Source organism: Apus apus, chromosome 4 (assembly GCF_020740795.1).
Source record: "Apus apus isolate bApuApu2 chromosome 4, bApuApu2.pri.cur, whole genome shotgun sequence".
Lineage (NCBI taxonomy): Eukaryota > Metazoa > Chordata > Aves > Apodiformes > Apodidae > Apus > Apus apus.
Window position 1 is genome coordinate 19385117 of NC_067285.1, and position 24354 is coordinate 19409470.

Below are 24354 nucleotides of genomic sequence, written 5' to 3' on the forward strand. Positions count from 1 at the left end.
AGAATAGGATCATCTCTGTTCCCTGGCCTGTGAAATTAACTAAAGCTGAAGAATATTGAAAGGGAAACAAGAAAATTACTATACATCCTTCTGCTGTTAAAATAAATAAATAAAGGACATCACAGGCCTGTATTTCATGGAGAAAGCTAGCAAGGAAAGAGCAAGGTTATTATTTATCATTTGATTGACTCTTCTAGTAGCAATTGCTCAGTGGAAAAGTGGCTCCTTGTGAGAGAGGCTTTTGGTGGAGGAGAAGTATATAAGTACACCAGTATCTACACATAAGTATGTGTATCAGTATGTATGAGTATACATGCAGGCACACACTTTGTGGCTGAAGAATGGGGAGATCAGGTCAGTGCTATGAATGATCAGCAGCATGGAGGGCCTGGAGCCCTGGCTGTACAGAGCTGGAGGAGGCTGGCACACCCCGGAGCAAGTCCACAGCTCTGCTTGACCCAGCCCGGGCAGGAACTAGGTCACTCTTGTATGTGCCTGCTGGCAGCAGTCAGTGGGGTTTTGGTTTACCCTTGGGTAGACATGGAAGTATAGCCTGACATGCCTTGATGCATGGTGCTCTTCCAGTCTGCACCATCCAGAGGCCAGTGACTGTGTGGTGATCTTGGAGAGCAGGATTGCATTGTTTTGTGGGGGTTTAAGGGATTGGTGGGGTAAGAGTTATTTGGGGGTTTTGCTTTGCCTTTTTTGTTTTTAAGGTAATTGCATAGTTGTCTTGGTTGTTCAGGAGAACTTAGAATTTAAAAAGCAAAAGGAACACAACTGTGTTTTAGGAGTGGCATTTGGATTCATAACTCAGAAAACTCCTATCTGAATTTCCCACAGTCAGTCAAATTATTATCTTTACATTTCCAGAGATTACCAGAGATGCAGGTAGTTTTCCATTGGAATAAGATAATTCACTGAAGTTATATTTTCCAAATTTATGTATCTTAGTTTACCTCTACTGAAAGAAAAAAAGTGTTAATTTTCCATACTTTTGCTTCAGTTTGGCATGTATTCACTTTTTGTAGCCATTGGGAGAAATTATAGCAAAACACTTTTTTCTGCACAATGAAAATACTAGTTGTAGAGAAGAGAACATTCACAGTACAGAGAGAAAAATATTTTTCATATGGCTTCTGAGACGGGAAAGATGACAAGGAATATTTTTTTTGCATTAAAATATTATTTAAAAACTTAAAAGTTTATTTTATTTCAAAATATGAAAATGAGTCCTGTGGTTTGGGAGCTTTTCTCCCCAAAACTCTGAGAAAATACTTGTAGAAAACCTTTCTGTGATAGTTTTGGTGGAAAGCAAAACATGTTAATGTTTTAGGCATATTCACTAATGTATGTGGTTTTGTCACAGAGAAGCAGGAGTCTGTTAGGACTTTTTAAGAGCTGTTCCGCATCTTGCCCCACAACACGGCCCTTTTGGTTTCAAATCATTATTTATCCCCCACTCCCATAATGAAGTGAAGTTAAAAATGGCGGTGTCAACTCTTTTTGAGTCTTCATGTGATGACGTCCATTCCAGAGTGTGTGTGAGAGTGGAAATTCAGGCAGAAGCACGTGTACAGGAATATAGGGCTGACTGCTGCAAGGGACTTCTTGTTGTCGTTTGGGTGGCCAGGAATGTTGTTCATTCATCCTCATTTCTTCTTTATCGTGATCATGTTGCCTTTTCCAAACCACCTTCTTTTTTCCTTACATGTACCTCCCTTGGACTCCTGCCCTAGACATTCCCTTCCATTTTCTTTAGTGGTTTCTTCCTCACTGTTTCTCTCATTCCTTGCTTCCCTACACCTCCCATTGATAAGACAGACTGGTACCCTGCAGTTCTGCCATCTGGGAACAATGGTCTGGTGACCAGCCTCCTTCCCCTGTTCCTCTTATCCTGCAGGAACTGAGCTGCTGGTATCAGCATGCCCTGGATTATGGCTTCATTACAGAACTGGCTGAGGCTCCTAAGGGGTCTGCCACCCTGGCTGGTTCCTTCCATGGACTTAGCAAGAAGAGGATCTCAGGATGGATGACCCATCAGAGTTAGACAGGATCGTATTAATAGGACTGGCTGTGAAAATCACAGGCACTTTTTGGAACTGCCTATTTAAAGAAAACCAGCCAAGCAGGAGCTCTGATGCCCCTTCTCCTGGGAACTGTGCCCACAATGTTTGACTTGGCTTAGAAGACAGCTCCTCCTCTTGGTCTCTATTCAAGATCATGTCATGGCACCACTGCTAACACTGGTTATTAGTTGAGCAAGCATCTCAGTAAAGGGTCACAGGATCCACTCACTCAAATTCTTCAGGTCAACCCTAGCAGGAGCTTTTGTTGCACCAACGATGGGACAACAAAAGGAATAAACACATTCAGCCCTACCCCATCATTAGTAGGCTGCTATTTGTCGGATGGCTTCTTGCTGAGCTCTCATGCAGCATCAGCAGAGGAGCAGAAGTAAGGGCTAGCAGCTCTGTTGTGGATTTTTGGGCTTTCCTCCTTGCAAGAATGTACACAGGTGAAGCCTTCGTCGGCATTTGTGCTACTGCTGCTGTGATGGATCCCTTAAAGCTAGGCTGCTGTTTTTCCCTTCCTCCTCAAGGACCAACAGCCACTCTTTTCACCCAAGAAAGGGGTTGACAGCTCTGAGACAGGGACACTGCTCATCCAGCAACAGGGAGCATGTCAGAGTGGCTACATGGGCTGGTGAGCTATGTGTTACTCAAGATACTTTGGCTGCCTTGAAGACTTTCTCATCACTGTGTTGGCATCCTCCTGAGCTTGGTTCTGAGCTTGCAGGAGGCTGCTGTGAAGAGTGGCGTTCAGGAAATATTAATGTCTGGCTGTCTTGAAGTATCTCATAGAAAAGACAGTAGCTGGTGAGGCAGGTTGTGTCAGTAGGTTCTGCAAAAGGGAACTTTCAACCTCTTCCCCTTGGCCTCACACATCAAAAGTGGGGCTGTTACCAGCACCAGCAGGTAAACATTAAAAGCCCCAAAATGTGCAGAGAGGAAAGTCAGATGCTAATTTCAAATGGTCTGCTTAGTTGCTGCTTTCAGCAAATCCATTCCATTTTGCATTTCAGCACACACTGTCACAGGAAATTCTCAGAGGCTCGGTTTACCGAAAACCTCAGCTGAAACAAAGACGACATTTTTTTCCCCCAGGCAGAATTGCTCTTTTCTACTTTAAAGCTCTAGAAAGTGATCTCATTTTTTGCCACTGAAAATTACCTGCAACGGAGACAGAGAGTAGACTGAATTTTGATGTCACCATCACCCCTGTATACTCATGGAACTTTACTTAGAAAAAAGCAATGTTTTTATCAGTACTGCTTTGTGGTTTAAACATGCAAAGCCCATTCCTGTGGATGGGGACTGGGAAGCAGGCTGTTTACAGAAATCTGAAAGCCTTTTTTTCTTCATTCCATAAAACTGTAGGTAAGAAGGCTGCTGTGCATCCAAAAATTTTCCAGTGTGACCAATAGCTCACAGTTTGCAAGTCAGGACTTAATTTCAAGTTCTCTCCATTGAGTTGCTGCATGACTTTGAACAAAGCTCAGGAGCTGGAATGTTAAACATCAGCCTCTGGAATGAAAACTGGAGTATTTGGGTTTCTTATTCTGTGCATCCCTTTAAAAGTGATTACTCTTAAGATAGTAGGTTTGTTAAAGCTTAGAAGGTCTGATTATCCTCACATTTTGAGTGGCTATTTGTAATGCTGACCATGACATCTATGTGCCATAGTTTTCATAACTGAAAAATAATCATAAGAACACAGTACTTAACCTCACAGCTGTAAGGAAGTTAAGTCCTGCTAGACAGTTGGAACTCCTCAGATGAATGGTAGGACATTAGTATAGATTATTAATGACTAGTAATTAGTTTTTGACTGCTGCCTACATGTGGTTAGCAGTTTGAATGCAGCCCATGAGGATGGCAGCACCCGCCTGTCACTCCACACTAGCTGTCCACATATCAGTGCTACTTGGAGCTCAGTCTAATTTTTTCTTCTCAAGACTGAGTAATGGCCTTTAATAGGCCTTCCTGCCACTTGCTTGGTGATGTGTTGTAATCCCCCAAGTAGTAATTGGCGGAGCTGCACAGAGTGCTGGAAAAGCAGCACTGAGCTCCTTCAGACTGTATTCATTGGTGACTGCTGCCTGTTTCTGAGGATTGTCTCTCTTTGCTTAACTTTCCTTGAGCCAATTACCTTCATTAGCTGCTGAAAAAATAAGATGGGGACATCACCTGCCACTGCAGGTGATCTCACTTCATCACTTTCAATGAAAGTGTGACACATATATCTTCCATTTTACTATTTTTTTTTTCCTTTTTGCAAAGAACTCCAGTATTGGTATGGTTCATTCCTGCTGTAGCAGGCTTGGCATGGGGGGGGAAATAACCCCCTGGTGTGGGACCAATGTTCTAGTCCACAGTTCTCAGAATGTGCTGAGCACTGCAGCTGGAAACATGTTATTAGTGACTAATTAATTTCTTGCCCTGCAAGAAGCCCACATACTAGCATTACCTCTCATTTGTGGCGGGATCATGTTTATTTGTTTCCTGACAACACCCCTGGATCAATTCTGAGCTCCATGTTACCTTGTTTCAGTTGGATTGCTAGGAGCTGTGTATCCCTGATTGTCTTCAGAGTTGAGTAACAGACCAGAAATTAACCTACCCAGCCGTCTTTAGTTCTCTGCTTACACATTTACAGAAATTCTGCAGGAATCTGTTCCACTATATGCAGAATGCGTAATGATGTGACCTTCTTCTGAAGGTGTTTGAGCTCTGGAAATAAAAATCACTCTATGAGATAATGTATTAATACTATTGTTCATACTAAAGTTATTGTACAGAGTGATAACTAAAATTCAGAGGGTATTGCATCATTACTTTCTACAGAAGAACTTAGTTCTGGATGCCTCCAATCTTACATAAACTGCTGTGGTTCATGTTGTAGTACCAGAACAGAACCAAATCACCTTGTTTGCCATTGTACGAGTAACACAAAGCTTCTACACAACCTGAAGAGTTTGAGCTGTGTCTGTTAAATCTTAAGATTAACCTTAAGTTAATCTTGCTTTGAACATAAACTTTGTGTTAATAGTAAAATAATGCAGTTTTATATGCCAGCTTTAGTCTCAGGCACTGTTCCTGGAACACCAAGACTGCAAACACTTTGTGCTTTTTGTTTTGTTTTCATGAGGACATACCTTCTTTGCTCCTACTTTTTGGGTTTCTTTTAGGAAATGTAATTACCCCAGGAAGACACCTCAGTCTTCACTAACTGATGATTACTTCAAGGAGTGGGATATACAGAAACTTTAAAGCAAAGCCTACAAAGAACAGTGTCACTTTTTGCAATGCTAAATGCTGGGCACCCTGAGTGGAGCAGAGCTTTGAAAAATGAGAGGGAGTGTACTTGTTTTTTTTTCTGCTGCTGGGGAACAGGCCACTGTCTCTTATAAATTGAGATCAGGGTGTATAAAAGAGTTTGTACGTGAGGTGGTAATGGGGTGCTCATGGTAAAAAGAAACTTCAAAATGCAGAGCTGTTACTTCATAGACTGCATAGGGAAAATATGGCAGGGATATGTTTGCGTGGAGTGTTAGGTCTCTATAGCATACCTGAAGTGAATCATAGAATCATAGAATCCTAGGGGTTGGAAGGGACCTCTAAAGATCATCTAGTCCAACCCCCCCTGCCAGAGCAGGGTCACCTAGAGTACATCACATAGGAACGCATCCAGGTGGGTTTTGAATGTCTCCAGCAAAGGAGACTCCACAACCTCCCTGGGCAGCCTGTTCCAGTGCTCTGTCACTCTTACAGTAAAAAATTTTTTTCGGATATTCACCTTGAACCTCCTATGCTCCAATTTACACCCATTACCCCTTGTCCTATCACTGGTCATCACTGAGAAGAGCCTAACTCCATCTCCCTGACACTCACCCCTTACATATTTGTAAACATTGATGAGGTCACCCCTCAGCCTCCTCTTCTCCAAGCTAAAGAGACCCAGCTCCCTCAACCTTTCCTCATAAGGGAGATGTTCCACTCCCTTAATCATCTTAGTAGCTCTGCGCTGGACTCTTTCCAGCAGTTGCCTGTCCTTCTTGAACTGAGGGGCCCAGAACTGGACACAATACTCCAGATGCGGCCTCACCAATGCAGAATAGAGGGGGAGGAGAACCTCTCTTGACCTACTAACCACACCCTTTCTAATGCACCCCAGGATGCCATTGGCCTTCTTGGCCACAAGGGCACATTGCTGGCTCATGGTCATCTTCCTGTCTACCAGGACCCCCAGGTCTCTTTCACCTACACTACTCTCCAGCAGGTCAGCCCCCAACCTATACTGGGACATCGTGTTGTTCTTCCCCAAATGCAAAACTCTACACTTCCCCTTGTTGAATTTCATCATGTTTCTCCCCGCCCAACTCTCCAGCCTGTCTAAGTCTCTCTGAATGGCAGCACAGCCTTCTGGTGTGTCAGCCACTCCTCCCAGCTTGGTGTCATCAGCAAACTTGCTGAGGGTACATTCTATACCCTCATCCAGGTCGTTGATGAAGATGTTGAACAACACCGGTCCCAGTACCGACCCCTGAGGGACTCCACTAGTCACACACCTCCAACCAGATTCTGCCCCATTGACTACAACTCTCTGACTCCTTCCCATCAACCAGTTCCTGATCCACCTCACTACCTGGTCACCAAACCCATACTTGATCAACTTATCTACAAGGATGCTGTGGGAGACAGTGTCAAATGCCTTACTGAAATCAAGATAAACCACATCCACCGCTCTACCATCATCTATCCACCTAGTAATTTCCTCATAGAAGGCTATGAGGTTAGTCAAACATGATTTACCCTTGATAAAACCATGCTGGCTGCTCTTGATGACCCCCATGTCCTTGATATGCCTAGAGATAGAGACAAGAACAAGTTGTTCCATCACCTTTCCAGGGATGGAGGTGAGGCTGACCGGTCTATAGTTACCCGGGTCCTCCTTCTTGCCCTTCTTGTAGACTGGAGTGACATTTGCTATCCTCCAGTCCTCAGGCACCTCTCCTGTTACCCATGACTTACCGAAGATGATGGAGAGTGGCCTAGCAATGACCTCTGCCAGCTCCCTCAGCACCCTTGGATGCATTCCATCTGGACCCATCGATTTATGGATGTCCAGATTACTCAACTGATCCCTAACCCAATCCTCATCTACTATGTCCTCACCTATCTTGACTACTTCTGGGGCTATATGAATCTGGGGCTCAAGTGGCAAGGAGAGTTCCATGTCAGGACCTTGATACTCGAGTTGCTTCCCTGTTATGTTAATTCCTAGAAATAATAAGGTGATTGCGTCCCAAGGAGCTCTTCTATCTGACTTAACATAGGAGCTTTTGGGGGAGGAGATGTTTTTTGTGCTTTGTAAATATGCCAGCACTGATAATGAACTGCATGAGTCTCATATGAGAAGAAAAAAATCCTTGTGAAATAAAACCTGGGAACTGTGGGTTTGCTCTAGGTAGCAGCAGAGCCATCTAAGGACCAGTTATGCAGAGATGGGTTAGAGATATACATAGCTGTTTCCAGACTCTAAACAGAGAGGCAGCTTGTCTGTGTGGTGAGCCAGAATTTTATATTTTTGGTTGAGGCAAGGAAAGATAATAATAATAATAATTTTCACCACAAATATGAGTCTCCAGCTTTATCCTATTCCCTGGGAGAGCTAAGAAGATTGTGCGCTTCCTCTGTGCATGCCATAATCCCAGTTTGCTCCTGAAGAAACAACCAAATAATTCTCCCTGCAAAGCACAATGACACTTAATTACAGTTTGAGCAAAGTGAGATATGGTCCTCTGTGGCCCAGTTGCTCCTTCCAGCAAGCCATCAATACCTCAAGCCTGAGACTGTTGCACCCAGCAAATGTTTGTTGCTCTTGTTGCTATGCTCCAAAGCCCTCATTCTAGGTGACGGGCAAATGCAGTCTCCTTTTCCCTGAAAACACCAAAGGAAAGAGAAAAATCTTTTGCAAACCAACCACTGTTGTTTTTTTCTTGAACCGCTTTCCAATCTGGTCAGCAACCAAGTGTGAAAATGTGTGGTGCTGTGGTTAAAACAAGGGATGTGAGTCAGGAGTCCTGAACTTGTAAATACCTTTTTTGTTGTTGTTGTTTATTTGTTTTCCCCTGAAGCTGCTGCATAACCTTGAGTAGATGGCATGACCTTACAGTGGCTCTTCTCACTTCTTCCACTCTGACAGCCTCATCCATAAAAGCTGTCAGAAAGAGGAAGGCAGAAGATCATGTGTTGTGAGTGCAGGTTTAGGTTAAGATATTTCTCTGGGGTTTGTGTGGCATTTGGTCTGATGTTACTGTATTTTGAGGTTGGTACTGAATACAAACCTTGCCTGGTAGACCTTAACTTTGATTATGCCTAGTGTCATCCTTTTCTTTTCCCTTTGCTACTTCATCTTTTTTAGGACTCGGAATCAACAGGCTTTTTTATGGATCTGCACTGTTTGTTACTTCAGCTGCAGGCTCCGCAAAGCCTAAGATGTGATGTATTGTGTATTCCTGCAAGGTATCTTGTGACTCTGGCCATTCTTTCAGGAGGTCTTTGCTGCATTTTCCTGCTAGGCAGGACTGGAAACAACACGCAGCTCCCTGCTGAATTGAGTGTAATGCAAATTATTTCAATAGCCCTCTCAATACTGAGATGGGCTCTTCATATCACCTGCTCTATGTCTCCATGTCACTTTCCCTGTGTGCCTAAGTTGGAAAGGTGGCATCAGGCATGTGAGAGCTGGGAGGTGACGATGTGTTCAGGACAAAATTTATTCTGTTGAAAGGTCCTGGTACTAGCTTAAAAGGCCAGTTTCCCTCACTGAGCTATTCCTCCCTCAGATTTTTCATTATTGGCTGATTTCTCCAGGGTTGAAATGGAGGTAGCACACTTTTTGAAGTGTACTCCTGCCCTGGTCTTCAAACTAGCTGTGCAGAGGGCTTGTAGAGGACCCATCCCTAGCTTCAAGCAGTGCCATGCACAGTTGGGACTGTCAGCTGGGGAGCAGTGTCTGCAGACATGCTTGTCTTGGGAACTTATCACTACTTGATTGTATTCTGCTCTTGATATTCTGACTAAAGAAGCTACAGTAGTCTGGGATACTGCAGCTATTATTCTTACTGCAAAACAGCTCTTATATTTATCCTAAATCCCTAGGAGATCTGGACACCATTTTCCACAAGACTCTGTTTTGGCTAAAAACTGCTTCTTTAGGTGGTCTGTAGATATCTTTGCATGATAATGGAATTGGCTGAAGTGGTATAAAATACCTTGAAAAAGTATCAATACTTTCATTTTTTTTATTTGAAACACCTTTTCTTTCCAAAACTCAAAGAAAAGATGTTTTGAATTCAACAACGTGTGTTTCAAACCCAAGTGAAATTTATTTTGACATACTTCTTTTACCTGAAAAATTAAGACTTTTGGCTGTTGTTGACTTTTCTCTTGGCCAGCAAGTGGATTCAAAGATGACTTTTATCAAAGATTATTTTTATCGCTGCTGTTACGTGTGGAGCATGGCATGGGCCTGTTTGAGAGTCTGTCCTGGAACCTACATCTGTCAGTCCCTGGGGATCCCCTAGACAGGCTTATCACACACTTGGTGTCAAAAGAAGAATTCCTATGCTCTCTTCCCCCCTTCCCCACCCCAGAAATCCTATTTTCTCAGCTGTTTGGCTCCCACAGCCAGGGTGTGTGTGGGCATTCTGAGCTTCTGAAGAATTTCTTCTCCTTGGCCCATTTACCAAGCAAGGCTGGTCCCCCTTTGTCCCTGTAAGAGGGGCTCAAGCACCTGTGCTGCCTGAGCTTTCTGGGCAGCAATATGGGCCCTAACATCAGCTACACCAACAGGGTTTTTCTCTGAATGTGTCATAGCCCAGGACATTGCTTAGTTGTGTCTCACTGTCACTGTGTGCTCTGCTTCTGGCCTGCATGCAGCTATCTTCTTGGTTTTGACTTGGGCTTCAAAGTTTCTGAAGCAGGGATTAACTTTATGTGCTGTGGCTCCCTGGTGCTGCACCCCTCAGTCAATGAGTGGGGCTTGTGGGTGGTTTTGTTTGGTTGTTGAAAAGTAAGAGAAAAGGCACAAAATTCACTTATAAGAGTGTCTCTGTAGACTGTGTGAAGGATCTTCATGTGCCTCAGCTGCTTTTAAGTATCAGTCTGCTGTCCCGGGTGAGTGATTCACAATCCACAGTGCAGGGATTTCCTTCCTCTCCAATAACTCAGTCATAGAAGAAGGGAGCAGAAGTGGTAGAGAATGGCTAAAGAATGGGCTGGAGTGATTCTCCTTCTTGACTAAAGAAAATAACAATTATATTCTCACTGTTGGACCCTACCACTTTACTGGACCTTACTTTTAAAATCCTCTTTTCTTTAGTCAACCCCATTTGCTCTCTTATCTTCATAGTTTTGGATTACAATCATTTTAGGCATCAGTGCTGAGTTGTCAAATGGATCGCCAGAAAAATGTTATTGACAAGAGAGAACTTATTAAATGGGAAGGCATTTAAAGAGTCAGATTCTTATGAAAACAAATATTTTATGTTGATGACATTTAATGTATTTATTTGAGAGCTAATAACATATAAAATGTATTCCTTGATTGTTAATAATTAATTGTTAATTATTAATGCAATAACAGCAGTATAATTATTAGTTATTACTACATTTTAATTTTCCATAATATACTTAGATACTAATTATAATTTACATATTTATTAACCTGAAAGCATGATCAGCCACCAAACTACTCATATGGGAATCTGACATTTCCAATACTTTTTTTTTAACAGAAAAACAATGTCTGAATCCCAAATGTAATAGTAGGAGTTAGTAAAAGTTACCATTCCTTTAATCATTATTATGGTTCTATGCCTGAAAACCAGGCAGGCTTAGGTTTTATGTGACAAACTGTTTCAGCAGCTCACTAATTTCTAGCCTGTATGCTGCAGGGTAATCAGTACAATTCCCAGGAAATCTGTGAAGGTTTTAATGAGCCATGACATGTTCAGTGCACAGTCAGCATGAAGAAGTGCAATGTGAGGAAGCTTTTGGCAAAGGCTAATGCACATAGATCCTGTATCCTGAGTAGCCAGCTGCTAATCCTGACACTTGCCCAGGGAACTCAAATATTGGGAACTCTCTACCATCTTGGTTCAGCTCTTTCTCTATAAAATTACTGTGTCCATAATCTGCCTCATTTATAAATACATTTGCTAAACAAGTTTCTCACACTGTTGCTGTTTTAGGATACTTGGTGTCAGTGTTCCTGCTAGAACACTTTTATTCTTTATTAGAGGATAGGGATTACCTTGTCCTCTAATTTTTCAATGATTCAACTTTTGCAAAAGTCACTGATCCCATTGGTTTCTGGGTGTCGGATCAAAACCTTAACTTAGCCAAAGTGATTCTGACTCTTTGTAGATGATGTCTCTTAAGGTTTTGTAGGTAGCATAAAAACCTGAATCTATCCTTTGAGTTCTAGAGCTCTACTTTTACACTGAACTGTTGGTAGATATTTAGGAAGTGAAGCTATATGCTGACAAACCACATCCATAGCGGGCTGGCAGAGCCATCCTAGTGACATCCATAAACAAAACTGAGGAGAAAGGTGACTACTCATTTCAGTCCAAGGAAATTATGTCCACTTCGGATTTTAACATCCTAAATGTAACAATTTGACAGGGAGCTACTTTTATTTGGCCCAATGTTTTGGATTAATAAGCTCAAACTTTAAAGGAATTGCTTTCTTTAAATCCATTCTAAAATGTAAAGACAAGTATCAGACTCTTATAAAGTCAAAGATCAAGAAACTTCAGTAAACATATAAGTGAAGCCAGCTCTTCCTCAGTCAGATACCTCCCTCTGCTACTTAGAATTGTAGCACTAAGACTCCATAAGCAAACCCAAGAATGAATGAAAACAAACAAAATTTGTAGCAGGATGGATATCTTTCATTATATCAACTAATGTAGCTAAAAATAAGAAACAGACATACTTTTGTGTACACAAACACTCTGGCATGCACAGAGATGAAACTGGATTTGTTTTTTGTTAAATAAACACCAAAGTGTGTCTTAGAATGAACAGAAAAAAGAGATGACTACTGGCAGATAGGGTGGATTTTTTAAATTCTTTTTGCTTAAGTGCTCTTAGTATCATGGGTGAGGAAACTTGCTCATAGTAGCATTTGAACTGCCTGGATCCTTTTAATAGTTCTTTTCCACTGAGAACTTGCTGAGTAGTTGCTAAAGATTCTGGGAGACCAAGCACTAGGGAATGATGTACTGAGCACTATGATGAAAGTAGCCCAGAAATAAGATGCAGTGGCTTTCAAGAGGTTCCTCCCTTCCTTCCCCCCTTAAACCACACACAAAAACACATCCTAGGTGGTCGAGGAGGCATTGCCTAGAAGTACCAGGTGCCTGAATTGCACATGTGATTGTTACACTGCGATAAAAGCTGGAGTCGGGACAAGGGCTGATCCTGCTGCTTCAGTATTTGTACTTTTTGAAAAGCCAATTTGGCAAGCAGCATAACAAGGGCCTAACAAGTGAAAGGACATATGGGGAGGCAAAATAATTGTGCATTAGGAAGACTGTGCAGATGTGAGCTGAAGTAAGGGCGTAACTCCATATGGCGAGTTGCTGACCTTCAGTTGGTGCCTGAATGACAGAACGCGTTGCAGGTCGCCCCATCCAAGGGATGCTGTCCTGGGAGCAGGGCTGCAACCAGACAGAACTGGATTTATGCAGATCATCTGCTTCCTAGCAAACAGTAAAGCAGCTACTGACAGCTGTTGTGCCGGAGATCATCACGGTATTACTGCACCTTGCAACTCTGACACCTTCCCTAAGACACTTGGTGTTATTACCATGCTTCTGGGAAAAAAAACAAAACAAAACAAAACCTGTTACCACTACTGAAAGGGTGGTGGTTGTTAACCCCTGTTAATCCCCTGTTCAGGGAGAGCATAGGTGAATGTGCAGGGTTCCTGATTTCTGTCCAGGTTTTCCATGGTTTAAAAGCCTTTATATGGCTTTGGAGAAAAATTACTTAATCCTTTCAAACACAGAATATTAAAAATCCTGTGGTTAGCATGTTTATTTGAGAAACATCATGGATATTTTTTGTAAACTAACCCCAGAGGGATGTGAGTGTTGGGTAGAATAGCTGTGGCACTCTTATTAGGAAAGTGTGATGAGTGAAGGGCTTAATTCCTCAACCTGGAAATCCTTTGAGGAAATAACGGTTTATAAGTCCAAACCATGACTTTTGATTTATTATCATTTGTTCCTCCCTTTCGCTTTTGGATGTTAATCCTAACATTGGCTAAGAGCTTGGCCTCATTTTATCAATGGCTGCTTGAAGTGCTGGGGAGGATTTGCTCCAGTATTCACCAGAAGTCTTTGATCTATGAGATTGTAGGCTAACACCAACAATCTTTTGTGAACAAGTGTCACAATACGTACATCGATCATCCAAGCCCCTGTCTGTCAGACTCTCCCAACCTAACCGTATTTTTCATGACACAATGCAGCGCATGGCCTTTAAATTACCCATCTGTCTGACAAATCAGTGAGTGTGGCAGAAACTGGCAGCAGTTTGACGTCGCCTATCACTTTAACTGAAGTGAAAGTAATGCAAACAGATTTATGGGATCCCCTTTGATTATAGACTATGAATATATTTGGAACTGATGTTTGAAGGAGAGACACAACAGAGAGGCAGGAAAGGCTTGTAGGAAAAAGCACTAGTGTGGGGTTTGCAGCTTTGTATTTTCTATGAGGGAGATTGTTTTGTTCCTAATTTTTTACTCCACATGTGTTGCATCTCAGCTGTGAATACCTATTTTTTTCTTTTTTCTTTTTTTTTTTTTCCCTGGGTGATTATTTAGCTGTCCTAAGTTCATAACTTTATAAATATCAAGGCTGTGTTTTCTTATATATTTAACAGCCATAATACAAAACATTTCTGTAGTGCTCACTGTAGAGCAGTAAATCTTACTGAATTTCCAAGTGTGTTCTGAATACAGTACAGCAGAATGCAAAAGACTGTTGTAAACTGGCAAGGATGGATATTTGCTGCAATGCTGGTGAGGACTTGAGTTCTCTGATGGAGTAGAGCAAAGCACTGACTTGTTTTTTTCTTTGATCCAGTGGTTTATCTTTGTTGCAGAAGTAACCAAGACCTTGGGTTTTGCGCTTTGATACCTCCATGCAGAGGCTTTGGCCCTAGAATAGCATGGCATTCAACCTGGTTCATAACCAAAGTCTGCTATAACAAGCCTGCTTTTTTATGAAGGTGATTTTATCCTACTTATTTAAAGCTGTTGTTTAAGTATAGTGGTGAATTTGTGATGGTGGAAGCTGGAACTGAGAACTACTGAGTATCTCGCTCACAAGCAACAACGTGCCCATTCAAACAGCTCTTGGCTGCAGCTGAACTATTGAATCCCTGAGCTAACCAATCCAAGTAAGTGGTAGGGTGGTAACATTTGGGCGTCAGCAATGTTGAATCATTTTCCAAGCTCTCTGGAGCTTACACAAGCTTCTCTTGGTATTCTGCTTGACTTTCTTCAGAGAAGCCATAGACTTAAGTGATTCCCTTCTTTTTTTAAGGAGTAGTTTTCATAAATGAAGGTGTAGGTATTTGAAGTCACTTAACAAATCAGAGTTCTGCTTCAGCAGTAATGGCTTTTGTCTGGATTCCAGCGGACACTGTGATTTGTGGGATTGCCACCGAAATTTAGCCTGTTCCCTAAATACTTCAAGAGTTTCCTCAGGCCAGCACCACTGAGCTAGCAGCAATCTGTTGCTGGTGTGGGTTCTTGTTGTCCCAGTGTCCTGGTTTATTGATCAGGGCAAACCATGAACTAGAAGCCAGAACTGGTCCCTATTACCCCTCTGTCCACCCTCCCAAGGGAAGATAAAAGGGGCATAAGGAAGAGAGACTTAAGGGTTTGGAAATTGAAACTGGAACAAATTTACTGTAACACAGAAAAGGGAGTAACACATGAGGAAAAAAAACAGATATATAAACTTATATACAGATATATACAAAACCAATCTCGATGATCACGGGAGTAGGTGGATGAAAGTGCCTTTTGCAGCAAGGCCACTTCTGGAGGGCCGTCCATGGCTCCTCACAACACCTGATGGAGTTAGATTCTGGAGATCACATGGCAAGTTGAAGTTCTGAGCAGCAGCAGCAGCAAGGAAGAAAATGCAGGAAGAAAAGGGGCTGAGCTTCTGGTTCTCCTGGCTTTTGTTGAGTATGGCAGGAAGTGGGAGGGAATACTGACCCCACTCTGTTCCGAGCATTCTGCGTTCTTCAGGGCCCTAAAACCCTCTCTCTAGTTCCTCCTTGGCAGCTGTGGGGATCATGATCTACAGCTGCTTAGCTCTGAGATAAGCTTTTTTTAAATCTGGAGTCCTTCTCCTGAATTTTGCTAGGGAGATGTTGGAATAACCTTGAGCTGAATTTGGTTTGTTGATTCCAGCATGCAACCCAAACCTTTGGCTGTCATCAGCATCATGGCTCTGCAGGTCTTTCAAAACAATGCAGAAAAGATGCTTTCTGGGACAGATATTTTCTAAACAGACCAGACAGGTTTTTTCCTTTTCCCCTGGCTAGTCTTTGCCTTGAAAAGAAAAAAACAGGTAACATTCACCTCCTTGCTAAACAGTAGAGGCCATTATCCTTAGGATGATTGCTACATGGAACAAAACAAGCCTGCTGTGCAAGGGATAAGGTGCTGGCAAATGGAGTTCCTACACTGATGGGCTGGGTGATTTCCAACCCACAATTATTTATTTGGAAACCACATATCAGCTCCTGTAAGTGGGCTGTTGATAGTGCCACTCCTCCATTTTCAGGCAGTCTTCATCTCCAGCTCTTTCACATGATTCTGTTTCTCCTTCTGTCTGGAACTTGGTTAGTGGGAACCTGTGCAAAGCTTTGTTTTGGCTAAAGGATGTCCTGATGTATTTGCCTTTAGTTCCTAGCACACTAGGACGTCCCCAGTGTTTGCTGTTTTTTCAAACCCAAGCTACTCCTGTTTTAAAGTCTCCATCCATAGTTCTCCCATCAGGTCCTGCCTGCCAGCATCCCACATCCATTCTGGAAGTACACTAACTGGAGCGCCCTTTCTGCAAATCCCACACTGTGTTGGTGAGGGAAGCTACATCTACATTTGGAGCACAGAAGACAGAGACACTGTCACAGTGTGGTGTTCAAAATGTGGACACCAGCTAGGTTAACATGACGGTGAAAAAGAAAGCTACAGATGGTGTCTTTGCTAAGGTTGTTCCTCTGTTATAATCCTGTCTCTGCTATTAGTTTTTTTCAAACACAGCGTTGTCAATCGGGGATCTCACCAAGGCAGGCATGACTTTGGTGGAGCTGTGGCTTTATGCTTATTCTGCATAGCTCTAGTAGTGGAGCATAGGGTCTGTGTGAACAAAGCCACATCAGGGTCCCTTTTGGTTTAAACAATTCCTACACTATTCTCTGTAGGCAGGAGCTCTAACCTGGGGAAAGCACTCATTTCTAGAGCTGACCTTCAGCAGAAAGTGGTCTGAATGTCATGCCTAGGACTCAGTGAATGATAGTGGATGAAGATCTATAAATGTAGCCTGGTGCCTCTGCTTAGAGTCCATTTGGCTAGCTGCTAGGGTCAAAACACCTGCTTTTTTTAATAATCAGTTTTTCTTTTCCTCTAGGGAAGATGCATCAACTTCACTCGGGTGAAATCAGATGGAACCTCTGCCCCTTACAGCCCACCACCAAAGCTGCCACGGCGTGACAATGTTCCTCTCAACAGTGCTCCAAGGAATCCTTCTCCTCCTGTGTCTCTGCAGCCTCCTTCCAGGCAACCACCTCCTGGACCACCCCCATCCCGAGCCCCTCCTGGACCACCTCCTTCACGTCCACCCCCACAGCCCATGGCTTAGAGTGCAGCAAAACCTTCATCGACAAAACATGTCTCTTTGCTGAACACAGCATATTTATTGAGTATTGGTTTACAGTTGAAGATATCAGAATTTGTTGCTGGTCAGCAAAGAAAAAAAGAAAAAAATTGCCAAGTGTCAATTTTAGTGTATGAATATATTTATACCACACGTGCTGAGTAATCATTCAGTGGATAGATTCAGAGCTATGGGGTATAGAAACAAACAAAAATTATCACCTAGATACAGTAGCAGCTTTTGTTATGTATACATTTGAAGATCTATTTACATCTGACATTTGTCTGACTTGGTATGTCAGATCATTCAGTAATAACTTTAGTCAGTACATGTTCATCAGTTGCTTTGATAGCTGCCACCTGCAAGTTAGTTAAACCGAGTTCATTGAGGAATTTGCTTTTTTTTTTCCCCAACAGTACTGCATCCAGATGCTAATATTAGAACAGTAAGTGCAAAGAAAACTTTCTGCTTTTGGTTCTGCAGGTGGAATTTCTATGAAAGTTTATAAGAAGGCTGTAACAATAATGAGGTAAAATGAGACTATGTACCAATAATCTAGCAACAGTAATCCAGCATTGAAAAGAGGTTTGTTTTTTTTTCTCCAGAGAAACTGAAAAAATCATTTTTGAACCAGCCATCTCTGCATATGTTTAGACTTCATGCATATGATAGCCACTGCAGGCCAGACATGGGTTTGAGAAATACAGTCCTTGAACAAGGCCTGGGTTCAGATTTGTCCAAAGTTCAGAGGAATTTTTAGAAAAATATTTTGGCTGGATATGTAGTTTTTATTTACCAAAATAATGGTCCAAAATGGAGCAAATACACATGCAATTTGAGCATGAATGCTGTAATATGCAAACAGCATAAGTTATTTATATCAGCAGCATTGAGGGACTGATTCCTTTGCCGTTAAATTAGATACATTTCCTTTTGATCTTACTGCCATGTAGGACTAGATCCTCTTGTGATTCAAATATGAATTCCTCTATGAGTAGCTGTTTCCTTAAACAGCCCACATCCCACTAATATGTCACCTTGCAGTCTACCTGTGGCTGAGAGGCATGGCATGATATGTCAATATGAGCTTTTATCTGTTTTATATAATGTTTGGCTAGAGGATTTCCCAGACATTGTGACTGCTCACCCATGACCTCAATTCTGTGTGTCATCAGAAAGTGATGTGAGCACCCACACAGAGGTGGGAATTTATGACGCGGGACTGTGGGATAGCCCATGAATAGTGTTCACTAAGCAATACCTGAATGGGTTGTGCCCAGATCACTCCCTAGTGAATCAAAATCACACCTGAGCTTGCTTTTTCATATAGTATTGGAGAGGGTGGCTATAAATCCCTATGCTGGTTTGCTTTGGCACTGGCTGTGTTACTAGGATAGTTGTAGGAATAATGTTTATATTGCATTATGACACAGCATGTAGCTGTCTCTCCATCTGTGTGTGGGTGTGTAGTACATCACAGTAGTTACTATTGCAGAAGTCCAAGATAAAGTATGGACTGTAATGTGTAGTTACTCCAGATTTAAGGCCTCTTCTTAGAGTTGTTACAGGTACATAAATTTGCACTGGTACAAATAGAAATCAGGCTTACTATTTCCAGTGGAAGTCCCACTTGCAGAACACCATACCAAGCTCTCATCAGTCTGTTCTGATCACTGTGACATGCCGTGTGTATGCAGCTGAGGCTGTCAAAGATAAACTCAGAAGAACCACAGAGCCTCCTTCTCCCCTTGCACTGCTCTGCTCTCTTGAGTTATACTCTTACCTCATGTATATTGGTGCAGGTAGTGGAATCACACTCATGGGTGCCAGCTGACCTTGGAACTGTTCCTAATTTAGGCCTGAGCCCACAAAGCACTTCTGCATGCATTAAATGTCCTGCAGGTCAAGAGGAACCTCCTTATGTCCAAGCACTTTGCTGACCTGTGATCAGAAAGGAGAATTGGGATGCATTCAACCCTAAACTCATTCTTTTTAGTCACTTGAATAGGGTCTTCATAATTTGATCCATAAGAATGGATTTCTGTTTGGAGGAGAGAGACGTGTGTGCGTCTGTGTTTGTGTGTGAGAACTGTGTAGGTTTTTGTTTGGTTTCTCTTCCTTTACAAAAATTGCTTGGAAAGAAGCATTTCTATGACTGGAAAGGCCTTTTGTAGCCAGTGCAACACACAATCATTGCTTACTTTTCTCAGTTTCTTCCAACTAAAATGTGAAACTAAAACGTGTTTAGTTTTCCACGGCAGTTCTGGTGAAGCTCCACTTTTGACATCACTGAAAGGAACTGGGTAACTGCAGTGAGGGGGTAAGGACCTGGGTATGGGAGAAGGTGCTTTACAGGCAGAGATCATTGGTTGACATTATTTTGGTCATATGGAAGCCTATGTGAAAAAAATCTTGCTGTGTCTAAGACCAGTGGTGATGTGTATGTAACTTTGAACCAAACAGCCACTCATGTTAGCCATCTAAGTATAATTAGCCAACAGATGCTAACCAGAAATTAAAATGGTACAGGGTAATAAAGCTGATTCCCCTGCCAGGGAAAAACACAATGCTTGAGGTTTAGCTGCTTGTGGCAGTGATGCAGACCACTGCTCTGTAGATGCCAAATTTCTTATCAGCAGGCGGCAAGACTGAAACAATGGTGGTGCTCACAAATTATGTAATAATAAAAGGGAAAACTTGCTTACAGAATTAGTATCTGCTAGTAAAGTTGAATTGAAGTGTAAGGAGTAAACCTTGGCTTGTGAAAAAGCCTGGAAGCCAGATTTTGTGTTGTCTTGCACCTACACAGATCCTGAAAGGAGTCAGTAGAGTTGTTGCTCTTTTGTAGATTTGCATTGATGTTACTGCTGATGGAATTTGACCAACATTCCAGTGAAAAGGGAGGTGTTGGCTTAGGGAGGGATTCTCATAATCATACATCCAACATACCTGTTGTTTGCAGTTGAGGAGAATATTCTTCTTTGCTGGAACAGCCAGTCTTGCAGAGATTATAGATACAATTTCTGCATAACTTGCAAGTGCAGTGAGGACAGGAGTGGTTTGGGTTTTCAGGTGATCAGATCTATATATGTTAATGCAAGCAACATGAATTTTAATATTAGATTCAGCATAAATGGAGTTCCCACCATTTTCATTATATAAATTAAGCATAATAATATTTGATGTTTAACTCAAGTTTTGGCTGCAGCTTCTGTGATAGGAGCACTGCAAGTTTAGTTTGTCAATAACGTGGGAAGAAGAGAAAGTGAACCTGAACTATATTGCCTTTGCAAAGGTGGGGGCAGTGGATATACTGCACTGGCTATAGAAAGGCCTTTTGGCTATGTAGAAATGTATCTATTGACAGTGATCTCAGGCACTATAACAATACAGTAGGAGAAACTGGTTGCTATTTTACTGTCTTTTGCGCTTGAGCCTTACCTGGTGTAAGTCAACATAGGCCAGCTGAAATCAAGGCAGTAATACTGGTGTCTATCAGCTGAGAGCTATCTTAAAATAAATGAAGGGACAAAATCCCTCTGTCTGGCTTGATATTTCAATGTTTGTTTTGGTATGCTTGTGTTCAGTTGTGATTACTATAGTTACGTTGCTAAGAAACGTTCTCATGTGGGATGATTCCCCTGTATTTTCCAATACATAGCAGCATTTTAAACATGCAAAAAGTGAGTATCTAATCCTTCCCTAAATCAGAGAAAAATGTGGATTCAGGGGACTTTTGCCTCGTATTTAGCACAGATGTGAAATGACACAAGGTGCAAGGCAGCAGGGAGGGAGACCCCATGTGTTTAAAGCTGATACAGAACCACATTGATCAAAGTGTATTTATGACCATGTTTCAACCTACATGCATGGATTGCCATTTGTGGGAGTAGCCTGCAGAGCAGACTGTTCTAAATGTAGAAGGGAAAAAAAAAAAAAGAAGAAGAAAAAAAAATTTAAAAAGAAAGAAAAAGAATCAGCTCCTCATCTGAATGAGCGAGCATAACAATGAATGACATTATTTCATGAACTGTACCAGTTCAAATGCATGTGCACCTGGTGCTTCTAATGCTTTTTACTCCTCTTGATCTTAAAGCAAAACAATCAGCAATATGCTTTCTCTCTGTAATTGTTTGCTGTTTTTATTGTTGTTTTGGGTTTTTTTGTTTTGTTTTTAAACATTTAATTGAGAAAACAGACCTACTTCTGTAAATATAGAGTTTAATTTGGAGGAGACAGCACACTTCTGGATGTTACTGCTGGACAGTTATTTATTAAAAGGGGCTTAAGGTGAATAAATACAGGTGGCTCAGGATGCATGCAAGTGTGATAATGCAGTATAGCATTTTTAGTTCTCTTTAGTTTTGGGGGAAGGGGGATTTTTGGGTCATCCTAGTTTGTTTAGAAGTTCATTACTGACCTGAAACTTTTGAATAGTGTAGTAAAGATGCTAAACATACAACAGTGCTTGAACAGATGTGTGGATTGTGATAGATTTTTCACTTGGGAGGACGGGGTAGTGAAAGAAATGTTATAGTTTTTAAGGGAAAAAAATGTACTGTACTAAACTTTTTTTAGAAAAATGTCTGTTTTCAGAAATAGTGGGGATGTAGGCTGATAGTCAGCTGGGGCATGGAGATGAGGGACACAGGAAGCAGTTGGATTTTTGACAAAGAAGTTTTATATGGGGTTTAACTTTATTACTGGTACATGTGGTACAAATTTCTGTAACTGACATGCTGCTTCTATGTTATAATCATAACCTTTATGCATTTTATGCGCCTGCTCTATTTTTCCGAGAAAACCCTGCAAATGTAAAACCTGCATGCAGATGTGGGAGATGTAGCCAAAGTCTTATAATCCAACCTAATGTAGTCTTGATGGATTCAAAATCAACAATAAAAGTGCTTACTGGTTAAACACTACAGAGAATTTTGTCACAGGGTCATTTTAAGAGGGGGTAAGCTTGTCTGTACATGTTTTCTAATCGGCTCAGCCTTAGCTGTTTTCTAATGGTCAGTAGGACAACTTTGAGTTGGGCTGTCAGAATTCTCATCCCCAAATTGCTAACAACTTATTGAGTCAAGACAAGGGTATGTTCTGTGCCTTAGTGTTCTTTTTCTGAGAATTTCAATCTTTGCGTAATTCAAAGGTAAGGCACCATTTATTGGAAACCCTTACAGATCTCAGGTAGCAGGTAAGAAATGCTTAGTAAATTCCACTGGGGTCAATGCTTAAACATTGATTGACATATGGAGCAGGATCAAACTTATTGCTGCTATCTTGAAGAGAAGTTGTCTAATGCATAAAAACAAAATAAAAGCCATGCAAGATAAGATGTTAGAGCTGGAAGAGAAGTTCTAGGGCAAATCCTACACCTATGAAAACACTAGAGTCACAGGTCTCTGAGTCTGGACTCAAAAACGCCAACTGATTTTTAGGAGTCTTGCCTGAAGGACACAGAGCTGGATCATAAGAACCCTTCTCCCTCACTGTCTCTGAAACTAATTTTTTTGTTCCCTTCCCGCTAATGTTTTGTCTGTATCTCTTTGAGTCCCATTGAGGATTGGAGGCAGGCTGGTGGAAACGTAAGACAGACAAGAAGTTCAGCAGTGGTAGGCCACAAAAATCTCCAACCCCAACAGGCTGCAATTATGGGTGATTAAGGCTGCTGCAAAGCTGCTGAGCTGTGCTCCATGCTCAGTCTGCCCAGCACAGCAGCCACAGCTCTGTGTGCAGTGGGAAAAGAAGCTGGTCCTTGCACACATGCAGCCCCCTGAGCCCATGTGAGCCTCATCTGCAGAAACAGTGGACATGTTTTTTTGAGGGGCTGATAGCTGCAGTAAGTCATCGTGGCAAAGCAGGTGGGAGCTGCGTGCGGGCTGAGCTGGGCACCCCCCTGCCTCTGGCAGCTCCAACTGGCTGTGCTGCTAATGGGAGCCAAGAACCTTTGCCTGGAGCTGTGCACCTCCCTTATCAAGTCAGGAGCTCTGACAAATAGCCTGGCTTCCTTTGACTTTGCTCCCTAATCTGGCAAGACAATACTCACTCAGAAAGGTTTTGTGGCCTTCTTTTTTTGTTTGTTTGGTTTTTTTTTTGGTTTCTCCATCCTCTTCTTGGGTGAAAGGCAGGCTCGGGCTCTCGGAAGAGATCAGATATACAAAAGCAGTCCTGGAGCCAAGGCTCTGGGCATTTTTCTTCTACATTAACAAAAACCTGACAGTGGCTGCAGCTGTGGCTAGTTAGGCTTATGCATGCCTGAGACAACAAAAATCAAATTTGACCTGAACTTCCCCAGAGACTGAGAATTTACAGATCCCAGTACAGCTTTCGTTATGGACTTGTCTATAAATAGCCTCTAATGCTGATTTAGCATCTTTCATCAAAAATGCTTCACAGTGCCAGGAGCAGCGTTTACACATGAACATACTCCAGCAAACCCTATGTGGCTGCATGGAAGTCAAAAGCAAGAATTTTACTGGCTTCAGCAATCTGAGCCAGGAAATGAAAAAATGCCCTTTTCCCATACTCTTCCATTCCTTAAGAGGCCACAAGCAGAACATGTTGCCCATGCTGGAAGTTGTCAGATTTTCACTTAGTGAATGTGCTTTGCCCTTTGGGTTAGGATTCATCTCAAGCTTGATCATTTTCTGCAACAAAGTTCCCCTCTCCTGCACACTGAGGGCTCCCCTTTTCACTGCAAGAGAGGGTATGCTGAAAGTTTCCAGGTCTTACTCTGAATCTGACTGCGACTCAGGAGAACTGTGAGATGATGAGATGAAAGAGTTCTCGTAAAGACAGAGAACATGCTGCTGAAAGGTTTTGCCTGGGACTTTTATAAATGTTTACTTTTAAGCTTTCAGAGATGCAGGATTGTTACATATGGTAAGTACTTCACTCAGATAATTCCAGCTATGTTGCTGCCAGAGAGTTCACTGAAATAAGCTGTCCTCATGCCAGTCTGTTACCGCCATGTAGCACTTTTCTCCATGCTGGTGTCCTCCTGCATCCTGCTGAGCCTCTAGGCCATTATTCTTGGGTGCAGACTGTTCTTCGTGATGGAAATAGGGACCCTTCAGCAACGCCTGAGATTCTGTGACCCAGAACACCTCACATTGGAGGTATGCACTTTTCCCTCTGATGGCAGAGGGATATGAATTTAGAGCATGAGCCTTGCCAGAAGGTACAGGGGAACACAGCAGTCAAGACATATCCACATGCAATAAACATGCATACACTTGGCACAGGTTACTAAATACAGTGACTCTTTCACAGAATCACAGAATTGTCAGAGTTGGAAGGGACCTCTAGAG

At 42.1% G+C, this 24354-nt stretch overlaps 1 protein-coding gene across 1 annotated transcript in view; it reads left to right on the forward strand.

Annotated features, from left to right (window-relative positions):
• ANTXRL (ANTXR like) overlaps positions 1 to 21961 on the forward strand; it is a 62024-nt gene extending 40063 nt beyond the window's left edge. Inside the window, exon 18 of the mRNA XM_051618590.1 lies at positions 16796 to 21961. Within this exon, the coding sequence (XP_051474550.1) occupies positions 16796 to 17026 (231 nt within the window). The 3' untranslated portion in view covers positions 17027 to 21961. The remainder of the gene's footprint in view (positions 1 to 16795) is intronic.
• Positions 21962 to 24354: the final 2393 nt, after the last annotated feature.